The sequence below is a fragment of the Nyctereutes procyonoides genome, unplaced genomic scaffold (genome assembly GCF_905146905.1).
Source record: "Nyctereutes procyonoides isolate TBG_1078 unplaced genomic scaffold, NYPRO_anot_genome, whole genome shotgun sequence".
Lineage (NCBI taxonomy): Eukaryota > Metazoa > Chordata > Mammalia > Carnivora > Canidae > Nyctereutes > Nyctereutes procyonoides.
The window spans coordinates 18829580-18852247 of NW_026575160.1; the positions used below are offsets into that span (position 1 = coordinate 18829580).

Consider the following 22668-nt stretch of genomic DNA (forward strand, 5'->3'; position numbering starts at 1 on the left):
GGTTCCATTCAGGGAGCCCGATGTAGGACTTGATCCTGGGTCTCCAGGATCTCACCCTGGGCCAAAGGTGGCGCTAAACCACTGAGCCACCGGCGCTGCCCAGTTTCTCGCATGTTAAATTATGACTCTTCTTTCAGAAAGGTGTTATTTTTGTTTGTTTTTACCACTTTGCTTAGGTTGTCATAGGAAGATATTAATACTGCAAGGCAACAACAGGTTTTTTGTTTTTGTTTTTTTTTTAAAGATTTTATTTATTCATGAGAGGCACAGAGAGAGAGAGAGAGAAAGAGAGAGAGGCAGAGACATAGGCAGAGGGAGAGGGAGAAACAGGCTCCTCACTGAGCAGAGAGCCTAATGCTTGCGAGGCTTAATCCCAGGACCCTGGGATCCTTGACCTGAGCTGAAAGTAGACGTTTAACCAACTGAGCCACCCGGGTGTCCTGGCAACAGCAGTTTTTATGTACTACCTGGGGCGGGAGGGCCGTGGTGGGAGGTGAAGGGTCAGACAGACTTGGGTCCTAGCTGCTTTCCCACTTGGCTAACTTTGTGAGCTTGAGAGATTCACCTCCAAGGAGCCTGAGCATCAGCACTTACCTTGAAGTTTTGTATGATGATTAAATGGGGTAGCGTGTGGAAAAGCTTAGTCGGCCGCCATGCCTGACACATAATAAACATTCTCTAACTAGTAGTTATTATTAAAAACTCATTACATTTGGGAACTGTGGGATGCCAGGGTGGATCAGCGGTTGGGCATCTGCCCTTGGCTCAGGGCATGATCCGGGTCCAGGGATCGAGTCCTGCATCAGGTTCCCCAGGGAGCCTGCTTCTCCCTCTGCCTGTCTCTGCCTCTCTCTCTGTGTGTCTCTCATGAATAAAAAAAATAAAATAAAATAGAATCTGTTAAATTTGGGAACTGTAGGGCAGCCCGGGTGGCTCAGCAGTTTAGCGTCACCTTCAGCCCAGGGTGTGATCCTGGAGACCCGGGATCGAGTCCCACATTGGGCTCCCTGCACGGAGCCTGCTTCTCCCTCTGCCTGTGTCTGTGCCTCTCTCTCTGTGTCTCTCATGAATAAATAAATAAAGTATTAAAAAAAAATTTGGGAACTGTATTCCGGTTCCATGGATGAAAGACTTATTTATAAAGTGGTTTCCAGCCTGTGCATTGTAGCTCTTTGCACATGTTCTGTACCTGGGGTGTCTTTGAAGCTTCAAGTTCTGGTTCATTGTTGGATGATGGTTCAGGGCATGGCAAGTCCCCAGCCGAGTGAAATTAGAGAGCTGGCATTCCAGGGGGCAGGAGGTGGAGGGTGGAGGTGCTAAGCTGTCTTGGGCACAGAACTGACCATGTGTTTTTGTCCTCTGGCTTGCTGACCTGAACTTGGAATCTTGCTTTCTTTTCACTGACCTTGTGAAAGAAAGGCTATTAAAATGAGTTGTAAAACTTGGAGAAGGAAGCCAAAAAAGGAGCAGGCCTGAGGAAGCTGCCCTGATCAGTGGTGAAGTAGATAGTGTTGCTCTTCCAGGCTGTTGGTTAGGGAAAATGAGGAGGTAATTTACCAAGTGAGGGGCAGCACATCCTAAGGAGGTAACTTTGAACAGCTCTCTTTTCTTTCTTTCTTTCTCTTTCTTTCTTTCTTTCTTTCTTTCTTTCTTTCTTTCTTTCTTTCTTTCTTTCTTCTTTTTCTTTCATTTTATTTTATTTTATTTTATTTTATTTATTTTATTTTATTTTCCTATTTAAGAGAGAGAGAGAGAAATGTGAGAGGAGGGACAGAGGGAGAGAGAGAATCTCAAGAAGACTCCAAACTGAGCATGGAACCCAATATGGGGCTGCATCCTATGACCCTGAAACCACAACCTGAGCCCCAATCAGGAGTGGGACACTTAACTGACTGAGCCTCCCAGGCGCCCCCCCAACAGTTCTTAATATTTTATTACATGAATATTACACGGTCATTTTGAAAATGAAGAGAGTATTAAACCACCTGAAATCCCCTACTCCTAGATTACCATTGGTAATGTTTTTGTGTATCACCTTGTGGATTTTTTTTGTATGCATCTATATGTGTAAATTCAAAATCGAATTATTGTATACTGGGGCACTGTAACCTGTACTTCTCTTACTGTATATGTCCTTCTGTGCCAATGGATATAAATCTGGTATTCTTAAATGGCCATAGAGCATTTTATTGTATGACTTTGCCTTAAATGCAATCGGTGCCATAGCCTCAAAATTTGTAAATTATTTCCAGTGTTTCATTATTAGAGAAACAGTATTTGAAACTCTCTGGGTATCTATGCTAGTTTTATTTATTTTTTTAAAAGGCAAAATCCATGCCTTGGGCTTTTTTATATCCCCTAAAGCATCTAGCAGTCTTCTAAGAGGCAAACCCTTCTTAGTTGCAGAATTTGACATTAGAGAGGAAGAGAGCATGGATGTTGACCACACTTCCATTATTTATCTTCCAACCTAAATCCATCACCAGTCAGCGTTTAAATCACATGATTTATGATTTCAAGACCGTATTAGACTTTTCACTATCTGTAATAATTCCAGTAATATTGGCGTAACGCTGAGGTTTTCAGAGCACTTACCGGATTGTAATATCATATAGATCTTGGGATGGCTATTATTGTTAACTCCCATTTTGTGGTGCAAGAAACCACTTAAGAGAGTTTAAGTATCCTTTGTGCTACACCATGCTGAGTCTTTAACTTAATAGACCTAAAGGAGAAAAAGAAAAATTAGGTATGTATGTTAACTGGAGCGTTAATATCTTATGTTGTTGCTTTTAAATACCAATCACGTAGAAATGGAATAAACGTTTTTCATGGAAGTATTGGTAGCTATTTTGCAAAATGATATATATAAGGAGGGGTTATACTGATGCTTATCAAATTAGATTTGCTGGCAATATTCAAAGAAATTAAAAAATTCCAACTCTGCAAGTATAATTAGTGAAGACATTTCCTGTATCAATAACTCCTTTACAGGGTGTTTTTGCTTTCCAGTGACATCACTCTGTCCACGGGTACATTTTCACTGACTGGTTTCACTAAGGGAAGGACTAATTTATACTTTTCTTTTTCTCTACCTCTTGGGTCTTCAGCTATGACAGAGACTCCACTTTCAACGTGTTTGTGGGAAAAGGACAGCTGATTGCAGGGATGGACCAAGCTCTGGTTGGGATGTGTGTAAATGAGAGGCGCTTTGTGAAGATCCCCCCAAAGCTTGCCTACGGAAGTGAAGGAGTTTGTAAGTTTTTGTTCCATTTTGTCAACACATCTGCAGAAATAACCAGAACATTTATTTTTTTAAATTTTTATTTATTAATGATAGTCACACACACACACACACAGAGAGAGAGAGAGAGAGAGAGAGAGAGGCAGAGACATAGGCAGAGGGAGAAGCAGTCTCCATGCACCGGGAGCCTGACGTGGGATTCGATCCCGGGTCTCCAGGATGGCGCCCTGGGCCAAAGGCAGGCGCCAAACCGCTGCGCCACCCAGGGATCCCCTAACCAGAACATTTAAAGGGTATTCAGGCCGGCCAGAGAATCTTCAGAAGCTTTAAATTGAGGAAAATGAGAAGCAGTGAACATACACAGCAAAAATTTCATCTTTGGTTAATTTCTTCTAGGTATTAATACAGGTGTATCAAATGTCACCCTTGTTGAGAGGAAGACAGTTTTTTCTCATTTGGAGGAAAAAGGGAGGGAGCATGGTCTGTTTCTTAATTGTTTCGTTACCCCCTTGAATACCTAGGCAGCGTCGTAGGTCTTTATTCGTCTGGCCTGAAAGGCAGCAGCTTCTCAAGTGTGAATTCTCTTTAATTTTTAGCTGGTGTGATCCCCCCAGATTCAGTTCTTCATTTTGATGTACTTCTGATGGATATTTGGAACTCTGACGATGAAGTTCAGGTTCACACTTATTTCAAGCCCCCCAGTTGCCCTCGGACCATCCAGGTATCTGATTTTGTAAGGTACCATTACAATGGAACGTTCTTGGATGGGACACTGTTTGATTCAAGGTAAGTGCCACCATTCATGGTAATATTGGTGAAATGCTCGTTAGTTCTTTCTATCTCGCTTGCTTTCTATGCCCATGGAGACACCAGAAGAGAGACTCTTCTCAATTTCCATCAGTGCCAACTCCTTTACTTAAGGCTTTTGGTTGATGTTTCATGCTCTGTAAAGCCAGAGTCAAAATTTTAATACATTTCATAGAAATGTAAGAAAAATGTTTATCTGAATAACAGTATCTTGAGAACTCGTCATTAAGTGAAGAGCCCTATTTCCAAGTAGGTTGATGCATTTTTTTGCATCCATTTTTATAGCTTCCCCATGGAAGGAAGAGGGAGAGGCTGAAAGTATATGAAGCTATAGAGAAGTCCCAGGAGTAAGGTGCTAAGCTAGAGAACAGTGAACCCTTTGGGCTTTCCTGTTATAGTGTGTTTGGTTAGAGAGAATAGAGGGCTTATTTTTGTGAATCACAGTGGCTTAATTACACGATTTTCATTTCTTCTAAATTTGAGGACTTCTGCTGTCTTTCTTTGGGAACAAAGACCCCAAAATGCCTGTCTTCAGGGATGGGTAGACTTTCACTGTTGAGCTGTGTATCTAAAACCTTATTGAGAAATGAGTTGGAAACACCCTCATGGCATGGAACTTCACCCCTTTCTCATTGGCTTTCAGTCATAATCGCATGAAAACATATGACACATATGTGGGCATTGGCTGGCTGATTCCTGGAATGGATAAAGGGCTGTTGGGGATGTGTGTGGGGGAAAAGCGCATCATCACCATACCTCCTTTTCTGGCCTATGGAGAAGAAGGAGATGGTAAGTCTTTCTCATTCTTCAAGCTACTCTCATCTGTCCTTTTTTTTTAAAAAATTTTATTTTTCAGTAATCTCTATATCCATTGTGGGGCTGGAACTCACAACCCTGAGATCAAGAGTTGCATGCTCTTCCTGCTAAGCCAGCCAGGCGCCCTTCATTTGTCCTTATTTTTATTGCTGTGATTAATTCAGCTTACCACATGAACCCCACCAGATTTTTTTAGTCTAGACTTGCACTACCCAGTATCGTAGCCACTAGCAACATAATGGCTATTTATATTTAAATTGAAGATAAATTAAAATTAAGTTAAATCTAAAATTCTGTTCCTTAGCCACACTGCCACATTTCATGTACGTAAGAGGCACATGTTACTGAGGGCTCCTGTACTGGACAGAGCAGTTACAAAGCATTTCCGTTACCGTGGAAAGTTCTGTTGGGCAGTGCTAATCCAGATCATTTACCATCTCATCACTGAATTGTGGAAACTTCTACTTATTAATGGTCATTGGCATTCATAAGTAAGCATCTGCCACTGCCTCCTAAGCTGTAACCTTGGGCACCAACCTCTCCAGCCTGTATTTTCCCATCTGTGAAATGAGATTTGAACTAGAAAGTCCAAAGGTTGTAGATCTCGAGATAACAATTTAGTATATGAGGTCAGAATTGCCATCCCCCCCGCCCGCATTTGTACCTCCGTGGTGGATTTTACCTGTGACATTAGTTCCCTGCAGACAGATGTAAAGCACAATGTGAGAAAAAAACATTAATTTGAACTAGTGTCCTTTTCGCAGAGAGAAAACAGAACGTTGGCTTGTAAATGGAGTTTTGCAGTTAGTCATATTTTAATTTCTGGCATATTTAATCACATGGACAGGCTAACACAACAAAGAGAACTTTCTGGTATTTAAATAAACAGATATCTGTAGTTAAGAATTGAAATGGAAACATAATACATTTAAGAAGTTTACTGACTAAAAAAAAAAAAAAAAAAAAAAAAGAAGTTTACTGACTGTGGTACCCGACTTATAATAACCCTAACATAATGTTTCCCAAGCTATGTTTGGCTCTGTATGTCTATGGATCAGGAGGAGAAAGGAGGAAATGCAGCTCAGCCTTCTTTCCTGTCCACCTCCACTTTTATTGCTGCAGTTTCTTTTCCTTTTCTTTCTTTCTTTCTTTCTTTCTTTCTTTCTTTCTTTCTTTCTTTCTTCTTTCTTTTTTTTAGATTTTATTTATTTATTCATGAGAGACACAGAGAGAGAGGCAGAGACACAGGCAGAGAGAGAGCAGGCTCCATGCAGGGAGCCCGACGTGGGACTCGATCCCGAGTCTCCAGGATCACGCCCTGGGCCAAAGGTGGTGCTAAACCGCTGGGCCACAGGGCTGCCTAGCAGTCAGTTTCTTCAAAAAAAAAAAGCAGGGGTGGGGATTCCTTGCTAAGAGAAGAATAAAATTTGAAAACAACTGCTGTAAATATGTCTTAATTCTCCCCTCATCAAGACATTGTGTTATTCTGATACTCAAGTGGTCTCATCCTTAGCCAGTGGAAGGTCATTTTCCTTGGCTCTCAAATCTTTTTGACATCATCCAGATGCATACATCATATGTAATAAAACTAGATGCCTGGCCTAATTTGAGGAATATTCTTTATTTATGTTAAATAAACAACATGTTATAAATAAACTATTTATTTTAAATATTTATTTAATACTTTAATACTGTGCTCAGCTATCCAGGTATGACTTTATTTATTTATTTGTTTACTAGTTTATTTTAGAGAGGTTGGGGAGGGGTAGAGGGGGAGAGAGAATCTTAAGCAGGCTCCATACCCAGCGCTGAACCTGACGTGGGTCTCCATCACACAACTCTTGAGATCACGATTGAGCCAAAATCAAGAGTCGGATGTTTAACCATCTGAACCATCCAGGCACCCCATCATGTAGTGTATGATATGGAAATTATATCTTGATAAAATTGTTATTAAAAAAACAAATATTTGGGATGCCTGGGTGGCTCAGCAGTTAAGCGTCTGCCTTTGGCCCATGATATGATCCCGAAGTCCCGGGATCCAGTCCCACATCGGGCCCCCTGCATGGAGTCTGTTCCTCCCTCTGCCATTGTCTCTGCCTCTCTCTCTGTCTCTCATGAATAAATAAATAAAATCTTAAAAAAAAAATTCAATTAGTATATGATAATGTTAGAAAAATTTTAAGCTCTACTTTTAAGGCTTTCTTTTTTCTAATAAATGAAAAAATACAGAAAAGTACAAGATTCATATTCTATCACACACACACACCCATATACACACTTGGAGGATTGACCACACCTTACATTCCAGAGACTGACTCAGCAGCAGTTTTCAGCAGATTTCATTGTTTCCCTGAGGTGAAGGGGGGGGTTGATGGGCTCTGCCAAAGAACCTTTTGAAGAAAAAAAAAAAAAAAGAACCTATTGAAGGAGCTCAGGCCTGTTGTGCTGTCATTCACTTGCCAGGTCTACTCCTTTGCAAAGGTATATCGAATGGCAAGAATGTTGAGGTAGGTGGTTTGTCAATTAACTTCCTTTATTTCAAAGTACTGAATTGAGTTATTTATTGGTTGATGTTGATCCTTGCAAGAAGAGCTAGTACCCAATAATCTCTTCAGGTAGATTATCATTTTGTGTATATTCACTAGGTCCCCACTGTTGGGAACATCCCAAAGAAGCAGTACCATCCAGAAGTGGGATAAAAGGAATTTGAGGATTTATATTTTGCATTGTGGGTACCATTTTTCCTCCCTCTTAGCTAGCTTTGTTTTTACTTATATCTTGTTTTGGATGCACTTAATAAATTGAATTTTTGCATTTTGCGTCTTCAAAACATTGGCTGATGGTTCCACAGAACAAGTCTGTGTAATATTCTGTAGAATCAAGTCCAAGGTTTGGAATTTATGCCTGTAAATGTCTGTGATTTGCTTTTGTACACAGACAGAAACCCACAGAGGCATGTATTTGGGTTTTCATGTGGGTGCATAACCACCTACATAAAGCCTTGATTTGTCAGCACAAGCATAGAAAATACAGTCATGGTAGTCTTGTGTGTCATCAATATTGGTTTACTCCTTTTTCTGAAGAAGTCAGGCTTCAAATTATGCCCACCAGTGCATGGTTGGGCACCATAGACACAGTGGTGGCAGAAATAGTTGAACACCAGCGGGCCACCCAACATGTGAAAGAACGTTTATTTCCTCAGCTTGGAAGCTTTAAGGAATGAGTAACACCAACACAGTGGGAGTTGAGTTGTAGTTAAAAGCCCTTCCTAAATCTCATGTCCTGATTTCATCATCTTCCTCCATTCTACTCTAGGGAAAGACATTCCTGGACAGGCATCTCTGGTATTTGATGTCGCTTTATTGGACCTCCATAACCCCAAGGATGGCATTGCCATTGAGAATAAGGTAGTCCCAGAAAACTGTGAGCGGCGAAGTCAAAGTGGGGACTTTCTCAGGTATCATTACAATGGGACCCTTCTGGATGGCACCTTCTTTGATTCCAGGTAAGGAAACTACTGGAGCCTTCACTCACCAGAGCATCTTATTAAAAGATAGTCTACCTCTGACTGGACCATGATCTGAACTCTGTCAATGCTGATTTGTAGTTAGTATTTTCTTTCTTTTTTTTTTTTTTTCCCTGTAGTTAGTATTTTCATCTCTAGCATAGATTGTTTTCTGACATTGAATTCCTTCAGAGGCTGTTAGAACGGTCTCCTTCTTGGAGCCTGTGGGATATAAGTCTGCAGGAAAACGGGATAGACTCAGCCTACACTCCCACCATTCCTTATACCTTATTCAACTATCCAAGTAGGGAGCCAACTATGGGATCCAGGATGGGAAGTGGCCAGAACTGAGGTCTGGGTGGTCGGAAGAGGGGACAACAGACTTGGTGCCAGGAAAGGTGGGTTCTGGTCCCAGTGTGTGGTGACTTTGAATGACATTTGACCTCCCTGAAATTTAGTCCTGTGCCCCGCGGCCCCCCCCACCCTAATTAGCACCTTTCTCAGAGATGGTTAAAGAGATAAGGTATGTAAAGCAAGCTCTGTGAACCTCAAAGGCTGCTGGAGGAGACAGGTTGAGTGCTTGTGGCTTCCTTCCTGATGCTGCAAAGGCTAATTACCATGCCTCTGTTGTTATTCAGTCGTTTTGCTTAGTAGCTTGCCCTTGTACAGGTGGCTGGAGCAGGCGGCAGGCAGCTTGCTATGTCTTGCTCTTTCAAGTGGCATGTGCCCTTGGGAAACCACCTCTTCAGCTTCCTGTAGAGCAAACAGGTAGAGACAGCAGCCTACCTGTCTCTCTGAGGTAATAGACTTCTGATTTCTTTAGTCATCCAAAATAGTACAGAAGAATTTTCATATGGCATTATTTTGCTTGAATATTTTTTTTAAGATTTTATTTATTTATTCATGAGAGACACACAGAGAGAGGCAGAGACACCGGCAGAGGGAGAAGCAGGCTCCCCATGGGGAGCCCGATGTGGGACTTGATCCCAGGACCCCAGGATCATGCCCTGAGGCAAAGGCAGACGCCCAACCTCTGAGCTACCCAGGCGACCCATTTGCTTGAATAATTTATCCTTCCTGTTCTTAGGGTCTCTTCCTTTACAATTTTCATTTGATCTTTTTGGAAAAAGTAATAGTCACATGGTTCAGAATTAAAACTCAGTGTGTTTTAATTCTCCTCTCCTCTCCTCTCCTCTCCTCTCCTCTCCTCTCCTCTCCTCTCCTCTCCTCGCCCAAAAGGGCTTGAACTCAAGACCCTGAGATCAAGAGTTGTACACTCCACCAACTGAGCCATCCAGGCACCTCTAGAATTAACCACTTTTATTAATGTTTCTTTTTTATTCTTCCACTGTGTGGTTTTTTTTTCCTAATGCAGATATACACAAATACAGATGTGGTGTTTTTTTTTTTAAGATTTATTTATTTATTTCTTCATGAGAGTTAGAGAGAGAGAGAGAGGCAGAGACATAAGCAGAAGGAGAAATAGGCTCCCTGCAGGGAGCCCGATGTGGGACTCAATCCCAGATCCTGGATCACGCCCTGAGCCAAAGGCAGATGCTCAACCACTGAGCCACCCAGGTGTCCCAACACAAATACAGATGTTATCTTATTTTCTCCCCTTTATAGTATATGGCAGATGGAATACATCACCCTGCCTCTTCCTTTTTCTTTTTCCATCTTGGGATTTTTCCATATTGATATATAGAGAGACAGCTCAGGTTTTGATCTCACAGTCATGAGTTCAAGCTCCTGGGTTGGGCTCCGTGCTTGCGTGGATCCTACCTAATTAAAAAATTCATACATATACAATTCATACTGTACACATATAAGAGAGATTATTTCTTTTTTATGTCTGCATAGTGTTTTCATTGGGTGAATATTCTCAATTTTTTTAACCATTTCCCTACTGATGAACATTGAGTTGTCTTTATTTCTTTTTTCTATTACAGAAAACATTCAGTGTGTGCATGTTATTTATTACCTGTTACTTATGAGCTTGGTTCTGTCCTTTATTTCCTGGAGTTCTATTTCTTTTTTTTTTTTTTTTAAGATTTTATTTATTTATTCATGAGAGACATAGAGAGAGAGGCAGACACACAGGCAGAGAGAAGCAGGCTCCATGCAGGGAGCCCGATGTGGGACTCGATCCCAGGACCCTGGGATCACGCCCTGAGCCAAAGGCAGATGCTCAACTGCTGAGCCACCCAGACGTCCCTGGAATTCTATTTCTAATTAAAAGACCATTTTTTCTAGTGTGCACCAGATTTCTTTCCATATTAAAGGAACCACAGGGTGCCTGGGTGACTCAGTCTGTGAAGCATCCAACTCTTCATTTTGTCTCAGACTATGATCTCAGGGTGTGAGATGGAGCCATGAATCGGATTCTGTGCTTAGCAGAGAGTCTGCTTAAGAGTCTCTGTCTCCCTCTGTCCCACCCCCACCTCCCAAATAAATAAATAAAACTTTAACAAAAAAATAAAGGAGTGACAATTTTATTAGGTTTTAAAAATGCTTTCCACTTTAGTGCATTGGGATCTAGTCCATCCTAATGGCTACATAATTTTCTATTATATGGATTTGCCTTAATTTAGGTAATTAATCCCAGTTGTTTTCTTTTTTATTGTTTTTGACATACAGAGTTATATTAGCTTCAGGTGTACAACATAGTGATTTAACAATTCTACACGGTACTCAGCACTCATCATGATATGTTAGTCACCATCTGTTGTTTTCTTCCTTTTGACAGTCTAAGTAGGGCTGCAGTAATTATTTTTGCAGCTAAATCTTAACGTGTAAGATTGTTTCCTTGGGATAAATTTCTAGAAGAATCTTTGGGTCAAAGATTATGTGTATTTTTATAGTTTTTGATATACACAACCAAGCTGTCCTCGGGGAAGCTTTTATTCCCCAACACTCTAAAAGAGCTTCATTCCCTCAAACTCTCTCAACACTGAGAATCATTTTTAAATAATTTTTGCCAATTTATAGGAGAAAAATGGAACCTTATAGTTTTATTTTTTTTAAAGATTTTATTTATTTATTCATGAGAGGCACAGAGAGAGAGAGAGAGAGAGAGAGAGAGAGAGAGAGAGAGGCAGAGACACAGGCAGAGGGAGAAGCAGGCTCCATGCAGGGAGCCTGACGTGGGACTCGATCCCGGGACCCTGGGATCACACCCTGGGCAGAGGGCAGGCACCAAACTGCTGAGCCACCAGGCTGCCCGGAACCTTATAGTTTTAATCTGAATTTCTTGATTGCTATTGAGGTTGAAATTGTTTCAAATGTTTATTACAAGACCTTTTGGATATCTTCTTTGTGATTTATCTGTTGTATCTCTTGCCTGTTTTTATGTTGAGGGTATTGGTATTTGTCTTTTTCTTATCAATTTTAATATACAGAGGTATATTAAAGATAGTATATTAAAGATAGTAACCCGTTTATGGCTGTATATTGTCCAAAGCATATTCCATGTTTATTTGCATTTTTATTTTGGTTATTGTGACTTTGTTAAATACATTTAACCTCTCTTTTATGGTTTTCTTTATTCTTACATAAATTCTTACATATTCTGTCTTTGGGAACTTGCTAAAAATAACAAATCTGTCCCATCCCCTAGAGTCTATATAACATTTGAGTCTGTAGAACATTTGTGTATATTTTCCTCAGCCCCTTTTAAGAGTTTTATATTTTTATCCTTTAAAATATTCTTTATTAAAATTCCTATTTTATTTTATTTTCTAAAATATATTTTTTTGAGATTTTATTTCTTTATTCATGAGAGACACACACACACACACACACACAGAGGTAGAAACACAGGCAGAGGGAGAAGCAGGCTCCATGCAGGGAGCCCGATGATGGGACTCGATCCCGGGTCTCCAGGATCACACCCCGGGCTGCAGGCGGTGCCAAATCGCTGCGCCACTGGGGCTGCCCTATTTTTTAAAAGATTTTATTCATTTATTCATGAGAGACACAGAGAGAGGCAGAGACACAGACAGAAGGAGAAGCAGGTTCCCTACAGGGATCCTGATGTGGAACTAGATCCCAGGACCCCGGGATCACGCCCTGAGCCAAAGGCAGACGCTCAACTCCTGAGCCACCCAGGCTCTCTTAAGTCTTCTTTTAAAGTTATTCAGAATGCTCTACAATTCCCGGCCACTCTGCTCCTCCATTCTCTTCTTCTGAGGCTCCTTCGTGCCTCTTGGCCTCAGCCCCACTGTCACCCCAGTGCTTTCCCCGGTGCAGATCCCACCTCCTTGGTGTCTGCTGTCTCCCCGAACCCCATGGGACCTTTGCTGACTGTTCCACCCAGTGGCGCAGCCTTCTCCGAGGCACCTGCCATCTCTCCCACTGCTCAGTGTCCCTTTATGAGGGACCCCATCGGACAGGTGTCCTCTGCCCTGAATGCCTGAGGTCTGGAGTGCCACCAAGGCTGTTCTCTGCTGATGATCTCCAGGTACTGGCCAGAGAGTCAGTAACCTGGGGAAGGCGAGAGGTTGGCTCATGGCGAGAGGATGCTAGGGAGTCAAGCCTGCTTTCCTGCCCTACTGTGTTCCCATCCTGGCCTTCCTGGTCTGTGTGAGGGCTGAGGTCTGGAGCTGCACAATGTGGGCAACAGGGTCTTTCTCCATGGGGCTGAGGGGTCTATGTAGATGACCGGCTTCCTGGGTGAGGAGAATCATCTGTTCTTGTGATTTTTCACATCCCTTGGCTTTCTGTTTGGTCTCTGAGAGCTACTGTAAAAGGGGAGCCCCTTGCAGCTCAGTCTTTTCATCCCCCTGGCCCCACTCGGCTGGCCATCTTCCCTGAGGCGGTCATCCTTTGGCCGTGTTTGAGGTCATGGTGGAATGGACCAACTTTTTCACGACAGGCTTTTTGCCACCTCTGCACCAGGTGGGGGTGAGGAATGAGTGCAGGTCCCTGGGTAGCAGACGTGGTGTGTGAAGTTTTATTATTTTATTCTGGAAACATCTGGCTTTGGGGAATTGATTCCTGTCCTCACCAAACTCACAGGAATTGGATTCAATGGGCAGTTTATACAAAGGCTGGATCTCTTCACTGAGCAGAATGCTTGGGCCTCCTGCCCATGGCACTTGGGAAACCCAAGTACTCCCCAGAAGGTGGCTTGGTGAGCAGGGATTACAGTAGGAAGACTTCCTCCGGGCCCTGGTAGAGACTGCAGAGTTCAATTGTTTCTTGTGTATGTGTTACTTTCCTGGCAATCCAAATATCCATGCCTCATATATACAGATACTCTCTGCTTCAGATACTGGAACGTTGTCCTTGTGACACATTCTTAGTTTCTAAGAAGGTCCACCTTTGATGCTTTTTTAAAATTAACTTGACATGGTCACCAAGCACAGTCCGATTTACATTAGCTACATTTCTGTGTGGCTGCGTCTTGTCTGGTGCATCCCATCCATAACCTGACCAGACCAGAGGGTTGGAGGCTTGTTTCTGGGAGTGGTTTTGTACCCAGCTGTGAGTTCTGGGGAGTGTGGGTTCCCAGGGAGCATGTTTCCAGGCTGTGTCCTCACAAACTAAGCTTCAGCCTCTTCCAGGGTCTGGAGTCTTCTGGCTTCCTGCTGCCTCTCATGCCCACTAACATGCACAGCTGCTGTGGTGTCGCTTGTGAGGAACCTTTCTGTCCTTCCTTCTTTTCCAGCTACTCACGGAACCGCACCTTTGACACATACATCGGGCAGGGCTACGTGATTGCTGGCATGGATGAAGGTCTACTTGGTGTCTGCATCGGAGAGAAGAGGAGGATTGTGGTCCCACCTCACCTCGGCTACGGAGAGGAAGGAAGAGGTGAGTGCTGGCTGCTTCCAGGCTGCTTCCAAACAATCAGGGCTTCTTGAGAGCCAGAATGTGGGACCTGATGTCCCACTAAAGACTTGAATGTCCAAATAGCGTTGGTTTCTAAAGATGCTCTATTCTTTCCTCTTGTCCCCACTGCCCGATTTCCTCTTGGAAAATTCTTAGACCTGTGCCAAAGTTGAAAGAACTAGGAGTCAAACTCATAGATTCATCAGCTGTTAACATCTTGCTGTTTATTTTTTCTCTCTAATTACATTTTTTGTTTGTTTTTGTTGTTGAGTCATTTGAAAGTATATTGCAAACCTCTCCCCTTTTTTGTTTTTGTTTTTTTTTTAAAGGTTTTTCATTTATTTATTCAAAAGAGACAGAGGTAGAGACATAGGCAGAGGGAGAATCAGGCTCCCTGCAGGGAACCTGACGCGGGACTCAATCCCAGGACCCAGGATCACGCCCTGAGCTGAAGGCAGACACCCAGCCACTGAGCCACCCAGGTGTCCTTGGTTTTTGTTTTTTAACAGTTTTATTGAGATATAATTTATGTGTCATAAAATTTACCCATTTTAAGTGTACAATTCCATGAGTTGTGAAGATTTATTTGTTTTAGGAAGAGAGAGAGCACGAGCAGGAGGGGCAGAGGGAGAGGGAGAGAGAATCTCAAGCCGACTTTGTGCTGGACACGAGCCCAATGCGAGGCTCACTCTCAGAATCCTGAGATCATGACCTGAGCTGAACGCTTAGCCAACTGAGCCACCCCGGTGTCCCAATTCAGTGACTTTTAGTTAATGTGGGGAGTTGAGTTAACCATCACCTCAACCCACTTTGAGAACACTTTGTCACTCTAATAGCAACCTCCTTTTAAACGTTATACAAATGATACGTGTTGACTTTAGAAAAAAGAAAGTAAGGATAACGAAAGAAAACAAAAATCTCCCATTATCCCACCAGGCAGGAATAAACATTGAAATGTGGTAAGTGGGATAGCAGCCCCAAAAGATGTCCCCGTCCTATCCCCGGAACCTGTCAATATGTTACCTTACATGGTGGAAGGGATTTTGCAGATGTGAGTAAGGTAAGGATCTTGAGATGGGGAGATCATTCTGGATCATCCATCCAGGTGGTCTTGATATACTTACAAGAGCCTTTGTAAGAGGGAAGCAGGAGGTCAGAGGGAGGAGAAAATGCTGAGCTGCTGGCTTGGAAATTGGACGAAGGGGCCACAGGTCAAGGAATGAAGGCAGCCACAGGAAGCTGGAAAGGCGAGGAAGCAGATTCTCCCCTGAATCCTCCATGAGGAACGCGTCCCTGCCAACACCTTGAATTCAGAATTCTGACCCTCCAGAGTTATGAGAATAGATCTGCATTGTTTTAAGCCACTAAATTTGTGGAAATTTGTTATACTAACAATAGGAAACTAATACAACCGTGAAGTGAAAATACACATCCACCTCCAATAATAAATACTAACAAAAATGGGATTACCTAGGGACACCTGGCTGGCTCAGTCGGAGGAGCATGTGACTCTTGATCTCAGGCTTATGAGTTTGAGCCCCACATTGGGTGTAGAGATTACTAAAAAATAAATAAACTAAAAAAATGGGATTATCTATACATATTACTTTGTAATTTTTCTCTTTACCTAATTTGTTGTGAACAACTGTCTATGCCAACAGGTATTTTTTTTATGGTTGCTTAGTATTTTAAACCATATTTCCCTCTTAGGTTTTTCACTCACGCATATAGGCATACTTCATTTTATTGTGCTTTGCTTTATTGTGCTCCACAGATAGTATTATGGTTGGGTTTTTTTGTTTGTTTTACAAATTGAAGTTTGTGGTGACCCTGCATCAAGCAAGCCTATCGTTGTGATTTTTCCAGCAGTATTTGCTTGCTTCATGTCTCTGTGTCACATTTTGGTAATTCTTGCCATATTTCAAACTTATTCATTGTTATTATATTTGTTATGGTGGTCAGTGATCAGTGATTATGACTCTGAAAGCTCAGATGAGGGGCGCCTGGGAGCTTAGTGGTTGAGCATCTGCCTTAGGTTCAGGTCATGATCCTGGGGTTCTGGGATCGAGTCCCACATCGGGCTCCCTGCATGGAGCCTGCTTCCCCCTCTGCCTGTGTCTCTGCCTCTCTCTGTGTGTGTTTCATGCATAAATCAATAAAAATTTAAAAAAGCTCAGATGATAGTGTATATTATTTAGCAATAAAATACTTTTAGTTAAGGTATGTACATTGTTTTCGAGACATAATGCTATTGCACACCTAATAGACCACAGCATGGTAGAAACAAACTTTATTATATGCACTGGGAAACCAGAACAATTCACCTGACTTGCCTTATTGAACTATTCACTTTATTGCAGTGGTCTGGAACCAGACCCACAAAATCTCTGAGATATGCCTATACCATTTTTTGCTAACCTGCTTAGGAATAGTTGATACAGTATTAATTTTGCTTTTGTATTCTTTTCGCTGGTGAGCTTGTGGCTGGCCTTGCTGGCTGTACACATTAATTTTGTTCTTCTGACTACTACTGATATATGTGTCTTCAGAATTTTCTTAGTAGGGTCTATTCAGAGGATCTATGAGGTATCAGGTTGGTTGGAAGCTAGGGTGTACCGTGGAGAAACATTTTTTTTCTCCCTGACCTAAATTTCTTTCTTTTTCTTCTTTTCTTTCTTTTTTTTTTTTTTTTTTTTTTGAGTAAACTCTACCCCCCAATGTAGGGTTTGAACTTACCACCCCAAGATCAAGAATCACATGCACTCCAGGCTGAGTAAGCAGGGCACCCCATTTAATTTCTGATGTGTAAAGCCATACCAGGTCACATCTTAAGACACATTCAATAAACCTTGCTTCATTTCCTGTTTGTCTAGTGTCTTGATGCTCCTTGGTTTTGTATCATGTAAACTTCTACTCAAATACATACAGAAATAGACAAATATTTTCTGAGTATTCAGGCTTTGTTATGCCCTCAGGATTAATCCTTCGTTTCTCTAAAAATAATATATTAATTGAAAACATTTGCTTAAGTTATTTTTTTCGTTTTGGCTTTCTATCAAGTATGTGACAGAGCTCTGCAAAGAATTATATTATATAAGGCTCTGGGAAGCATCTGAAGACTCATAAATTTTGTGGGCATGAGGCTGCTTCATCCCAAATCATATGTTGTTGTGGGGGTAGGGGCACTCTGACAAGGACCACCCGGGTGCTCTTGCACAGGGGCAGGGTGGGGGGGCACCTCTGTCTTCTTTTGATTAGTGTCTCCCTGGCCTCCTTGTAGGGTTTGCATAGGACCTAGTGCTAATCCATCAGGGACTGACCCAGAAAGGGTGTCAGGACATGGAGGACATACCATGGGGCCAAGCATGAAGTAAACAGTGAATAAATACTTGTGGAAGGAATGAAATGCTGGGCTCCCCGTGGGGTTCTCCAGCTCCATTCTTGGCATTTCATTTTGTTGAGGCCATTTTTCCCCCGCAGGGTTAGTGGAAGGAGGGAGTAGGCCTTCTGGAAAGGCTCTGGCCCACTCCGCTGCCTACTCTGTTCCACGGGGTCAGCTCTGAAATTAGGATGCTTGGCTATGTTTACAGTCCTAACAGGGAAAACGGATTCTGTCCGAGGGATTGTGGAAGCATTGCTTCCTCACGTTCTGTTCCCCAACTTCCAGATTACCTTCTAAGCACTCTTAGATTGGGAATGTAGGGTTATCATGAGAATTAAATAAATCAAAACATAGAAAGCACTTAGAAGAGTGCTTATTACTTTCTAGGCATCCATTGTGTATGTGTGTGTGTGTGTGTCAGAGGGCAACCAAGAAATGGACACAGAGAAGTATGTGGCAGGGGTGGGGGCGGGTGTTGGTGTATACCTATCTCTCTTTGAATTCTTTCTGTAGCTGTGCTGTTTTCTTGAACAAGTTCTATCTGAGTTGGTTTTCTTATCTGTAAAGTGCTAATGAAAGTATTATGCATCCTTGGTTATAAGTAACACTATTTTTTTTAAAAGATTATTTATTTATTTAAAATTTTATTTTAGCACATGTGAGTGGGGGTGGGCAGTGGGGGAGGGATAGAGAGAGAATCTCGAGCATAGAGCACGACGGTGGGGCTCGATCCCAGGACCCATGAGATCATGACCTGAACTGACCAAGAATCGGATGCTTAACTGACCAAACCACCCATATGCCCCCTTAGTAACACTATTTACAAAAGTTTTATATTTCAACTTCTCTGAAATGATCTGGGTGTGTTTAATCATTGGTGCATATGTTTAAGGTGTCCCCTTGCCCTTCTCCAGCCCCCTGAGAAGCTGTCATTAAATTCATGGAGCATCTGCTAATCCTGGACTTAGGGTAATACCCCACAAGGTGGCTTCAGGGATTTAATGAGAGAGTATAGGGTGCGCCTGGCTAGCTCAGTCGGTACAGTGTGCAACTCCTTTTTTTTTTTTTTTAAGATTTTAAAAATTTGAGAGAGCACAAGCAGAGGAAGTAGAAGGCAGAGGCAGAGTGAGAGGGAGAAGGAGACTGACTCCCTGCTGAGCAGGGAGCCCAATGCGGGACTCCATCCCAGGACCCTGGGATCATGAAGAGCTAAAGGTGGATGCTTAATGGACCTAGCCACCATGTGACTCTGATCTTGGGGTTGTGAGTTCGAGCCCCCGCTGGGTGTGGAGATTACTTAAAAATAAAGTTTTATTTATTTGTTTATTAAAAGATTTTATTTATTCATGAGAGACACGGAGAGAGAGCAAGAGGCAGAGACACAGGCAGAGGGAGAAGCAGGGTCGCTGCAGGGAGCCCGACGTGGGACTCGATCCTGAGTCTTCAGGATCACACCCTGGGCTGAAGGCAGTGCTAAACTGCTGAGCCACCTGGGCTGCCCTAAAAATAAAGTTTTTAAAAAATGAGAATGTGTGTGAAAAATACTTTGGTAAACTGTAAAATGCTATTCAGATGTGAGATAACGTTTTCAAAAGTGGAGATGATGGAAGAGAAAAATATACTAATAGGTTTTTTTTAAAGATTTTATTCATTTATTCATGAGAGACACACACACACACACACAGAGAGAGAGAGAGAGAGAGAGAGAGAGAGAGGCAGAGACACAGGCAGAGGGAGAAGCAGGCTCCATGCAGGGAGCCTGATGTGGGACTCAGTCCTGAGACTCCAGCATCACGCCCTGGGCCGAAGGCAGGCGCTAAACCACTGAGCCACCCAGGGATCCCCTATACTAATAATTTTGTGTAGAACAGAAAAGATGTGTTATAAGAGTACTTTATGAACTGTTAGATATATTGTATCATAGAGGAGTCTATATGGGTCGATTTTGGCTGGGAGCTTTTCCCCTGTGACGTTTCTGTTAGTTTCTCTTGCACAGCAGTAGCTGTCAGCTGATTTTCTCATCTCTTAACTTCATTGGGAGCCAGGTGAGCCTTGATTTGGCTGCGTTTAGTTTCCGCATCTGTGATGAACTTAGCCATACATCTTTCAGGTTCAGCGATCCCATGGGGCTGTAGTTCAACGTCTTTAACCATTGTTCAAACTGTGTTCTATAACTGGCTGCATGACCCTGGGCAAATCTGTGCCTCAGTTTCCCCATGAGGGTTAGGTTACTTCTTTTTTTTTTTTAATTTTTATTTATTTATGATAGTCACACACACACAGAGAGAGAGAGAGAGAGAGAGGCAGAGACATAGGCAGAGGGAGAAGCAGGCTCCATGCACCGGGAGCCCAACGTGGGATTCGATCCCGGGTCTCCAGGATCGCGCCCTGGGCCAAAGGCAGGCGCCAAACCGCTGCGCCACCCAGGGATCCCACTTCTAACACCTCTTCCAGCTTCGATCTCTCAGTATTCTCTAGGTTTTTAATTTTTATTAAAGATTTTTATTTGTTTATTCTTGAGAGACACACAGAGAGAGGCAGAGGGAGAAGCAGGCTTCCCGGGGAGCCTGATGCAAGACCCGATCCCTGAACCCCGGGATCACCACCTGAGCCAAAGGCAGACACTCAACCACTGACCCAAAACCCAGGTTCCCCTCTCTAGGTTTTCCTATCGGCAGTCCCGAGTCTCTCCCTGGAGGTTTGTGGGAACGTACCTGGTGACACCGAGGTCCCTCTTTAATTGCCTGTGTCTGACCTTTAGGGAACATCCCTGGTTCGGCAGTGCTGGTGTTTGACATCCACGTGATTGACTTCCACAACCCTTCAGACTCCATCAGCATCACCTCCCATTACAAGCCCCCGGACTGCTCCGTGCTGAGTAAGAAGGGGGATTACCTCAAGTATCACTACAATGCCTCGCTTCTGGATGGGACTCTGCTGGATTCCACGTAAGGGCCCCTGGGGACAGGAGGGGAGTGAACTTGGTGGATAACAGCCATAGGCTCGCATGGTTCTCCTTTGCTCTTCATCACATACTGGTTGAGGGCGTTTCTCTCCATGCTTCCCCACTGCGTGGAGCTAGTGGATATCACTACTCAGGTGCATTATTCTACAAGTTCCCTATGAATGGTCTCCCCTTGCTTCTGTGAAATTGTCTTTCTGAAAAACAGATGTCATCTTCTAACTGCTGTCTTTAAAAATTAACCCACAGCTACATTACAAACTCCATAGTCTGGCACATTAGGCTCTATTTGTCAACTCCATTCTGCTGGACTGGTCTCATCTTCTGCTAGGTGGAAGCTTTTGCCTCCTAGGTTTCCATGTGCAGTGGTACAAGATGTGCACTGCTTAAACGCTTCTTTCCAGCCAACTTCTGCCCTGGCTAAGATGTCCTCCCTTTTCCAAGTCTTTCCTTAATTCCTAGGAAGAATCAGCTGCTCCCACTTCTGTGTCTCATGTTTTTTTTTGTTTTTTAAGATTTTATTTATTTATTCATGAGAGACACAGAGAGAAAGGCAGAGACACAGGCAGAGGGAGAGGCAGGCTCCCCACAAGGAGCCCCATGTGGCATTCGATCCCGGACCTGGGGATCATGCTCTGAGCCAAAGGCAGATGCTCAATCGCCGAGCCATGCAGGCATCCCTGTGTCTCATGTTTTAAGTTATTATTTAACATAGTTATTTATTTTTAGTTATTTTTGTTTCAATCTCTGTTGCTGGTCTGAATACCTTAGAGAAACCCAACATGTTTATTCATATTTTTATTCTTTACACCTAGCCCAGAGCATAACTAATGCAAAGGGAGCATTTTATAAATGTTAACTGAGATGAATCTGATATTTTATTAATAGGAATCAATAGTATAAACTAGTATCATTAGCCAGTTTGGGTAAAAAGGAGCTTTATGCTTCTTATGTTTCTGAACCTTTATTTTTTTATTTTTTATTTTTTTAAATTTTTATTTATTTATGATAGTCACACACACACAGAGAGAGAGAGAGGCAGAGACACAGGCAGAGGGAGAAGCAGGCTCCATGCAGGGAGCCAGATGTGGGACTTGATCCCGGGTCTCCAGGATTGTGCCCTGGGCCAAAGGCAGGTGCTAAACCGCTGCGCCACCCAGGGATCCCCAGTTTCTGAATCTTTAGATGTAGTTGTATGTTAGTAAAATATTCTCTTCTGGGAAAGAAACATTTTCAGCCTTTCTTTATGTCTCCGTATAAGTACATCCATTTTCATACAGAGCCTGACTCAAGATTCCTAAGTTTGGGCTTGGGGAGAGAGAATGGCTTCATGTAAATAAGTATGTGTTGCTGTATTTATGCTGCATGGGGAGGGCCTTCTCTCCCTCCCACCCGCCCCTCTGCCTTCTAGTTTCAGGGGATATTGTGTGTGGCTGGCGAGAGCCAGACATGGAGACGGAGCCCTAGGGACATGCTCTTCAGAGCATTCTCTCTGCTGCTATGAGAGCCTGTATACTAATGGATTCCTGTTTTTCATCAGATCTAGAATGTGTTGATTATTAGATGCATCATTTTATGCTTCTTTAAGATCTGCATAAAAATGCTGCCCCCAAATTAACATCATGTTAATGATAAAGTGTATCCCAATTACAGAGAGGTTAAAATGTGAAAATACATGCATTATAGAATCAATGAACTATGAATTAGCTTCTGGGGCTCAGATATACCAGGACCTCTTTTATAGCAAACCTCCTTGCATTAGTATTAGAAGCCTTTGGGGGGCAGTGGAGAAGAAGCACGGCTTTTTGTTTGGGGGATCAAGGGACCATATGCATGTGAGAATGATCCACAAGGTTAGAGTAGTCTGTAAGGTCAATGGCTTGCTGTCCTTGCTCTTGCTAATGCCCATATTCTTATCTGGGGCTCTGACTCTGGGGCAGGGGGTCAGGGGAAGTGGGGGTGGGAGGGGTGGGGAGTGGGGGGTGGGGGTGGTGATGGTGGTGGAAAGTGAACAAAGGAATTCCTTCCCAGTGGGTTCAGGATATGCTTCTCATGTAGGGCGGGGGGAATCAGCCTTCCTGCCTTCTCATGTTTGGCGGATTCACAACATTCCCACA

The 22668-nt window shown here is 42.9% G+C and overlaps 2 protein-coding genes across 6 annotated transcripts in view; both read left to right on the forward strand.

Annotated features, from left to right (window-relative positions):
• Nucleotides 1–22668, forward strand: part of LOC129502831 (uncharacterized) — a 196942-nt gene that overhangs the window by 79077 nt on the left and 95197 nt on the right. The window lies entirely within an intron of this gene.
• Nucleotides 1–22668, forward strand: part of FKBP9 (FKBP prolyl isomerase 9) — a 41686-nt gene that overhangs the window by 11009 nt on the left and 8009 nt on the right. Inside the window, exons 2-7 of the mRNA XM_055314642.1 lie at nt 3111–3256; nt 3841–4030; nt 4695–4840; nt 8186–8375; nt 14044–14189; nt 20351–20537. Coding sequence (XP_055170617.1) covers nt 3111–3256; nt 3841–4030; nt 4695–4840; nt 8186–8375; nt 14044–14189; nt 20351–20537 — 1005 coding nt within the window. The remainder of the gene's footprint in view (nt 1–3110; nt 3257–3840; nt 4031–4694; nt 4841–8185; nt 8376–14043; nt 14190–20350; nt 20538–22668) is intronic.